At 49.9% G+C, this 8641-nt stretch overlaps 1 protein-coding gene across 1 annotated transcript; it reads left to right on the top strand.

Annotated features, from left to right (window-relative positions):
- Positions 1–296: 296 nt before the first annotated feature.
- LOC119397089 (alpha-crystallin A chain) lies at positions 297–1605 on the top strand. Its single transcript, XM_037664530.2, has 2 exons — positions 297–575; positions 1266–1605. Exons 1-2 carry the CDS (start codon positions 327–329, stop codon positions 1581–1583), a joined length of 567 nt encoding a protein of 188 aa, XP_037520458.1. The 5' UTR covers positions 297–326; the 3' UTR covers positions 1584–1605.
- The last annotated feature ends 7036 nt before the right edge of the window (positions 1606–8641 follow it).

The raw sequence follows: 8641 nt of genomic DNA, 5'->3' as shown, positions 1-8641 counted from the left end.
TCTATCTATCTATCTATCTATCTATCTATCTATCTATCTATCTATCTATCTATCTATCATATCTATCTACTATCTATCTATCTATCTATCTATCTATCTATCTATCTATCTATCTATCTATCTATCTATCTATCTATCTATCTATCTATCTATCTATCTATCTATCTATCTATCTATCTATCTATCTATCTATCTATCTATCTAAAGGACAGACCACAGGACACAAATATATATAGTTGCAAACAAGCGGCATCATTCCCTCACTCATAAACTATTTGATTCTGCGTGTGCAGAGGTGAAGCCTACAACTTCCAGCTGTAGGAGACATGGCTCGCAGCCTGATTCCGTCGGCGTGCTTCCCCCGCCCTGGCCTCGGACGCGACTACAGGTGGGACACGTGGGACTCGTGGGACAACAGCCGGCTGCTGGACCAGCACTTCGGCACCCCGCTGCTTGATGATGACCTGTGGGCTCTGAGGCCCGCGCGGATCGGCATGCGAGCCCCGTTCCGCAGGCAGTTGTCCAGGGGAGGAGGCGGGGTGTCCGAGCTGCGAAACGAGCCGGATTCCTTCCAAGTGAGTGAACTGGCACTGATGTGTCTGTCATATGCGGTGAACTCCTTTCGGTTTGTGCATGGCCTCGAAGGTCCCGCGCCCTACTGAAGGAATTTGGAAGATATACACAAATACCCGAGGAAGTTCATGAATATTCAGGGAAGTTCGATGGCTGCCACAGAAAAGCACCGCACGAGCAACGTGGAGAGGTGTGACCATCTGAGTCTTTTCGTCCGATTTCATTTCTCTCTTCGTGTCGTTTCGAAACATACATTAGTTAGGAGGCGAAAGGCGCCAAGATGACGACCAAAAAAGGGACACTCGTGGCGCTTGTTTCCCTTTGGCTGATCTCGTCTTTGCGCCCTTCGCGTCAAAACACGCTACGTACAGTTATCCATGCTAAGGTTTTACAAGTTAATAGGATGTTCTAGTAGTGCTGGTGTTGCGTATACGCTACGCGATTACCGTTCCGTGTTAAATATACCACGATACGAAAACATATCAGGTGCGCGAGTAGCTCGATGTCATGGCATGATAAGAGGTATACGGGTCTTGCAGTTCGAAATGGCTACGTGCTGACCACGACCCTACGGCGTTGCTGTACTTATCGTGCGGTAAACCGGCACTGTTAAAACGCCCTCATCATCTCTGCTCGTCCTCACCGCGTGTCCTTGCCGCTTCCAACGAGTGGTGCGTTCCTTCACTGCGCAGGTGATGCTGGACGTGAGCCACTTCTCGCCGGAGGAGATCACGGTGAAGACGGTGGACCGGTGCATCAGCGTGTCGGCTCGCCACGAGGAGCGCATGGACGAGCACGGCTTTGTGTCTCGCGAGTTCACGCGCCGCTACATCCTGCCCGAGGACACGCTGCCCGAGCAGGTGTCTTCGACGCTGTCGCCCGACGGCGTGCTCACCATCACGGCGCCCAAGGTGCCTCCTGCCTCGGCGCCCAACGAGCGCATCGTGCCCATCGCCGTGCAGGGCGCCGCCGCCGCCGCCATGCCGCTAACGGTACAACACGAGCCCTGACGCACGCCGATGGACAATAAAAGCGTCTGACGCTGCCTCGTCCATGCATTGTTTCTGCTCAAAAAACGAACACATGGAACCAATCCTGTAACGACGCAAGCTAGCTTGAGAGGAGAGGAGAATAACAGGTTTATTGACGAAAATAAGATGACCCGGAAGTTCCTGCGCACTTCGCTCCCTACGGCGCTCATCACACCTGGTGATCGCGCTAGACACCCAGGCTTCCCACCGTACTGGGATGTTCTGTGTAAGGGGAACATTGGTGGAAGGGTTGGGCGACAGCTATACTGTGTGATGAAAATCCTCTCAACACAGTGTGTACACTTATGGGTGCGCACTGCACGGAGAGCGGTAGGCGGCACGGAAACACTCTAAGCGTTAACATCAACGTGGACCAATGTTGATCGAAATTGGAAGAATGTGAACACTTCGGAGTGGTTCACCAGGGTTGACTTCGAGAACCCGGACAGCTGTTTCGGATTCCGACATGCGATCTTGGCGGTGATGTTTGCCAGAAACGATATTGAAAAAAAAACCTCTTAAATGCCATCCACGTAGCGCATCCGCGCACACACACACACACACACACACACACACACACACACACACACACACACACACACACACACACACACACACACACACACACACACACACACACACACACACACACACACACACACACGCGCGCGCGCGCACGCATGCGCATGTACACGCACACACACACACGCACGCACGCGCACGCAGACGCGTGCACACACACACACTCGCACGCACACAGAGACGGAACAATTTACAAGGCGCAGAAAAGTGAACATTCATATCAAATTTCTTTCCCACTGCCTTCAGTAACGAGCAACAACAAAAACTTTTGGAAGAAAGAAGCCTGTGGAATAGCTCACAGAAATATGTATGTGCCCTGCAAAACGGAAGTTGTCTACGAGATTCCACTTAGCTGTGGTTGACTATATATCGGGCAGACGGGACGCTGCAATAATAAGCGTCTGCAGGAGCACAGCTATTCGCTCACTTAACAGAGTGGGATGCACCTGCCTAGGCATTGCCAGGGTTGTAAAACAGGGGCGTAGCCAGGGGGGAGGGTGTTGGGGGTTCAAACGCCCCCGAAATTTTTCAGTTTTGCTTGCGTGTATATACACGCTCACATACAAACGCACGCACGAACATACGTAAAGTATGGTTGAACCCCCCCGAAAAAAATTTCTGGCTACGCCGCTGTTGTAAAACGACAGGAAAAGGAAAATGCGTGCCGCTTTTCAAGCAGGCAAAGATCATCGGCCATGCAAAAGAAAGAAAGGCACGGGAAATAATCGAAGCCTTGGATATTATACGATACGGGCCCGATAAGTGTATCAGTGAAGCTTCGTTACACCTTTACAAGAAAGAAGTTGAATTTCTTGTTTGTTAAGTTGTCATACACGATGCACGGTTATGTTTGATGGAGTGCATTCACTTTGCTGTTGAGGGAGAGAGGCGTGATCCAAATAAGTCAGTTGTTAGTCTGCGCTGGTCCCGTCCACTTCTTTCTTATTGTGGCCTGTATGTAGGCGCAATTTTATGTTTTCCAAGTCTTACCAACTAGCCCCCTACCGTATGCTTCTTGAGTTCATTTCTTCTACATGGGGCTCTCTTCTATGTCAACTTTCCTTCGAGGAGCAATGCGCTTTGTGTACGAGCCTTATCACTGCTACGACGTTCGAGGCAAGATTCCTGGACTATTCCCTAAGAAAGAATGTGCGCCCTCCCAGTGTTTCCGGACACTTCGACTTTCTGGGCTGCTCGGAAGGTCACTGGAAACGGATGGCGAAGGTTCTCAGAAGCGAGCTTTGGAGGCACGTTTGCCTGCTGCAGGACTGACTGCAACTTGTATGCTTCAGTTGGAAGGGGGCGGGACTGACTGGATTCAAGCTACTGAAAGATTACAAGGAGCTGGCCGGGGCAATCACACAGTTCCTGTGGAACAGGTGTCGGCCGAACATGCCAAATGACCCCAAGAAGCAGGTTCGTGTGGTTCCTGTTCTTCTTGGAAGGGTGGTTGTCCCACCGGATGTTGATGAAGTTCCAAAGAGGGGTCCGAAGTTCAGCCTTAAAGTGTCGCTTAATAAACACAAGCTCCTGGCTTCAGCTCATAGGATCGCTGACAAGTTGCAGGGAGAAGAGTGAGAGCAATGTTTATTGGACGGTATTGATGCCGTGCGCAACGCCTACAGAGAAGAAAAAAAGGATGGCACCTCTGTACTGAAAAGAGGCGCGAGCTGCCTTAATGTTTCCGGGCTCGCCCTTATGACGGCTGATAAAGAAGGCGGATTCGTGGTGCTGCCACAGAAGTTGATGAGAAAGCCTTGTCAGCTATAAGGAACTTTAGCCCCGCTGACATGAAGCCAACGAAGGCTAAAGCGAAGGCCGCGGCCCTTCTGGAGGAGTTGCAGCTTAATCGGCTAAAGTGTGAAGTCCAGAGCAACAAGGTTCCCGTACTCAAAGTGTTCTTTAGTGCCAAGAGCCACAAGGTGGAGTGTCCTTCCCGCGCTATTGTCACGGAAAGAGGAACTTGGCAAGTAGCGGTCGGCCGATACCTGCAACAACATCTGAAGACCTTGTCCCCTGAAGATCCTTACAAGAACAGCAGCTCGGACAACATGGTAGAAAACTTCAGAGATCAACTACCAAGGGTAAACTGTGGCTTCTCAATTGAAATTGAGGAACTGTTTTATTCTGTTCCCCATGACAAGTTGTTCTTGACGGTCCGCAACTGTATTGAACGTTAGAGGGTTGTTGCTTTTCAGAACGCGTGTGGGATCTCTGTTGAGGGATTTCTGGAATTGCTGAACCTGTATCTTTCTTCTAAGACTTTTGGCTTTCAGGACAAGTTCTATGTCCAACAACGAGGCATGCGTGTACATGGCATCGAGAGATGAAAATTGAGAGGAGGTACACGGCATCGAAATTTTGTAAGAGACACTTCCAGTTTGCGAGTGGGACACCATTTATTATCCAAAGGAAAAGAAAGATGACAGTATTCTTGACCTGGTAATTTAATTTTCATGGAATCCTGAAGCAAGGAATATTTGCGGAATCTGGATTCAGTAATAAGAGCTGCGTCAGGTACAGTGGACATCACAGTACCATCTAGGCACCACCGCGCCAGAGCATCAGCCGTCTCGTTTATAAATATGTCCCGATGACCTGGCACCCGTACCAACCGCACTGTACACAAGTTTTCAAGGATTATGAGTAAATGCATTTAAAATAGAGGACTCGGAAAGAGAAGCTGAAGTGAGAGATCTACATGCTGACAGCGAATCAGTAACATTCCCAACTGCCGAATAATTTTCTGGAAGTTTTCGAAGGGCTAAAAGAATTGCTAAGAGCTCTGCTTCGAATATGGGAGTATAATCCGGGAGACGCAATGATAATGAACAAGATAAAGCCTTTGAGAAAATGTCTACTCCCGCTTTCTCTTCACTCATGGATGCATGAGTAGCAATAACGTTAACAATTCCCAACCGAAGTAAATGATCCTCTAACAAGCCTATAAGATATCTAGAAGGTAGAAGTTTTGAATTAGACGGGAATATATCGTCAAATTCAATTTTTGCTTCGGCCAATGTGTTATCATTTGAAACGATGTCGCGTATGTTAACATTTAAAGGTTCTAGCTGACCTTGCACAAACCAAACTTGGGGCTTATATATCCGAGACCAATGCTCATTAAAAATGTTCTCGATTCAGAAATGAATAAAAACTGTAGTCGTCTAAGTGAATTGCGTAAATTTTTAAATATGTTCTGACGGTAAGAATGCGGAATCAGCAGGCTAGAGTGGGGATTCGGGCTTCTTGATATAAAGCACTGTTCGCAGCAAATTTCGGTACCCTTAGACAACTACAAAGAGCCTCTGGCTCTGAAAGAACCAAGGGATTAATTTTGTATGCTGGCCCCCCAGAGAATAAAACAAAGCCAAATTCTAGAATCGGACGAACATACATACGGTAAATCATAATTAGACTGTCCCTGCGTAGGCCAGTGGGGTGTCGGCCAAGTTTACGAATCACTCCAACAGCGCGAGTCGCCTTAGATTTAAATGGACACTGAACAGAAACCGGAAGTTGAGCTTCGATGGTAGATTATCTTATTACGATTACAACGGTACCATTGTTACGGCGAGCAGAGCTGTCGTATCGTTTTCTTATTGCTACTACATGCGAGCAGGTTTTGCTCTCGTGAACACACAAGCGTGTGGCACAGCGCCGTTCCGAAAGATGGATGGATGAATGAATGTAAAACTTTATTGTACAATCCTTTCTTTTCTTCTGCTGGGAACAAAAGTGGTCCGCTGCTGTTCGTTGACGTTCTCAGTCATTTGAACGCTATCTATCTTTTGTTATCTGCGTGGACGACTTCCTCATTGTGGGGCTTTTTTAGAGATGCGTGATTACTTTCTGTTCTTCAAAATAAACTAGCGTGGCATGGCACATCTGCCAAGTATATAATTGCTAAATGTAGTGCATGGCTACTTCGCATTGCACTAATAAGTGCCATTTTTAAATGACGCCCGGCCGATGCAAACATGAGTTGTGACCGTTGAACTACGTTACTGAAACACGCTAAACGCAAACGTCTTGCCAACATATTGTTCTAAAATCGCAAGTTGGGCGAGTTGGCGCGTACTCACGTCTCGAAGAAACAGCGCAGATGAAACAAAACGAACAAGAGAAATGGCGGAAAGACACAGAGCGCTGCACACAGAACTGAAGGTTTATTGGGTTTTTGAATGTTTATTGGGTTTTTCTAGCGTTTTAGCGCGGTCTTTCACGGCAGGGCTGTGTGTAGGCCATCATCCAGTCCAGAGAATCCTTCCGCGTTCGACGTCGTTCCACTGACCACGCTTTCTTTTGCAGCGTTAGCTACACTTGCCTAGCCGGAGCCGATTTCGCGTGGATCCTCATGAGCCGTGCTGCGCATGCGCGAAGATCAGTGATGCCACACAGCTGGCTCACCGGAGCCGGCATCGCGTTCGGGAGGAGTGCCGTCGTAGCCGCGGCAGACACACTGGCACCGGCGCGCGCGTATACTCCGCCACCGCCGCGCGCGACTCGCCGCTGCTGGTCTGCGCATTCGAGAGGAGTAACGTCGTAGCCATGTCAGACACACTGGCGCCGGCGCGCGCGCAGCTATTCGCCTTCGCCGTGCAGTCGCCGTCTGACACTGCGCTGGAGCCGCTTGATAGCGCCTCTGACTGGCGTTTGCAGGAGGGTAACGTCATGGAGAAGGAGAGAACAAATGCTGCTCAACGGCGCAGAAGAGCCGAGAAGCTTATCTCATCTTATCCTGAAGTAGTTGCCTGGCAATTACCGGTTCAGCGTACGACGAATAAACAGAAGAAGGCTAATAATCCTAGACAATCTGGAAAGCTAAGAATAATCAGCTGAACCTTTGCTAACGCTAAGTATATCCTGGCATAGCACAGCTAAGCCACTGCAAATTTTTTCAGCAACTTCTCAACGCAACTGATTGACAACTTCTTTTCTTGAGCTTTGGCACTCGTGTTGTTAATCTTGCTTGCTGCTCAATATGGAAGCAGCAGGCGAAGCACGAAGAAGTGGTCTACATTCTAAGGCAAAATTACCCAAAAGAGGAGTAACGGAACCCCAATAGGCGCGCGCGATGAACGGATAGACCGTTGAGGAGCAAGCGCAGAGGGATGCGTACCGTGTGCAAACCAGTTAGTCTGCAAAGATGCAGGCCGTGTGCAGAGATACGTTCCATGTGCAAACCGTTGTCAAGGGAACTAACTTTCATCGTCGCTCGGGTCATTCTTCCCACTTGTGTTCGTGCTCGCGTGTTGGCGGTTGTGTTGCGCTCGGAGAGTTGGCCGATCTATAGGAACTACGCCTCGGTGCCTTTGATATACACGTATGCGTGGATGAGCGTGTCGTGCTGCTTTTAAGTTTCGCTGCACCCATGAAGTCTGGAGCTGGTCTCAACACGTCGTGACGCCACGCTGTGTATCGCCGGCGTAGACACGGCACTGCGTCGCCACCGGCTGGGAATGGCGGCGGAGAAGACAGTAGGCCTATCGGATCCATGATTTCAGTCTAACTCGGGGCACAAGTCGGCGCTGGCAGGGGCGTAGCCAAGGGCGGGGGGGGGGGGGTGGGGGGTTCAAACCCCCCCCCCCCCCCCGAAATTTTTCAGTTTTGCTTGCGTGTATATACACGCGCACATACAAACACACGCACGAATATACATAAAGTATGGTTGAACCCCCCCCGAAAAAAATTTCTGGCTACGCCCCTGGGCGCTGGATTCTTTCACAAGTGATCGCCCTTTATTCTGCCGAACCTATTGCGTGCGCGAAACTGATCGCGATTGGCGGTAACGGACTCGATCGTGTTGTATATCGCGCGCACGAAATGTACCGCGAGGGCCGGCTTGGGCGTCAGCTCGCCTGTGCTTTGTGACCGCCTGGATATCGGCCGCCATTGTCGTCAGCCGCCCGGACGGTCGCTCACCGATAATTCGCCGTGGTGATGAGCTGCGAGCTCACGATATTAGGCAGAGGCCTCGCCGCTATTTTGCGACTCGCCCAAAACGCTGTGCGGTCGCCGGCAACGAGCTCGATTGTATGCCGCGCGCTTGAAATGCACCGGCATGGGTTGGCAGCAAGGAGATTATACTAAAACTTCTGGAGTGGCGGTCCCGCATACGCGCCCATGAATTGAAGTGAAGCCGCGGAAACCGGGCGGCGGCCATATTGCTCAGGGCAGAAGGAGGCAGCGTTTGCCTTGTGCCGCTGTAGTGTGCCTGTGCGCTTGCAGCCATGCGTTCCGTTATAGCAATGAAAGCGCCTGTTACTTTTTGTCGGTGAGGGGGGGGGGGTAGGGAACGTTGGCGTGATCTGGATATTTTTTCCTTAACTCTTGCTTTTTTAAGAGTGTTAGAAAATAGTACACTGGGATATGAGTTCGCACTATATGTTTACACAGTTGCCTCACTGCAGAAGTGCCGCGTGAGGAGATACAGCGGAAATAAATTTTGAGGG

The sequence above is a fragment of the Rhipicephalus sanguineus genome, chromosome 6 (assembly GCF_013339695.2).
Source record: "Rhipicephalus sanguineus isolate Rsan-2018 chromosome 6, BIME_Rsan_1.4, whole genome shotgun sequence".
Taxonomy (NCBI): domain Eukaryota; kingdom Metazoa; phylum Arthropoda; class Arachnida; order Ixodida; family Ixodidae; genus Rhipicephalus; species Rhipicephalus sanguineus.
This window is presented reverse-complemented; position numbering and strand designations above follow the sequence as displayed.

What these genes read in the sequence shown, in the direction of transcription:
- LOC119397089 (XM_037664530.2), top strand. Translation starts at nt 327, where the DNA reads ATGGCTCGCAGCCTGATTCCGTCGGCGTGCTTCCCCCGCCCTGGCCTC. An exon ending in ACGAGCCGGATTCCTTCCAA is followed by an intron (nt 576 to 1,265) that starts GTGAGTGAACTG and finishes TTCACTGCGCAG; the next exon opens with GTGATGCTGGACGTGAGCCA.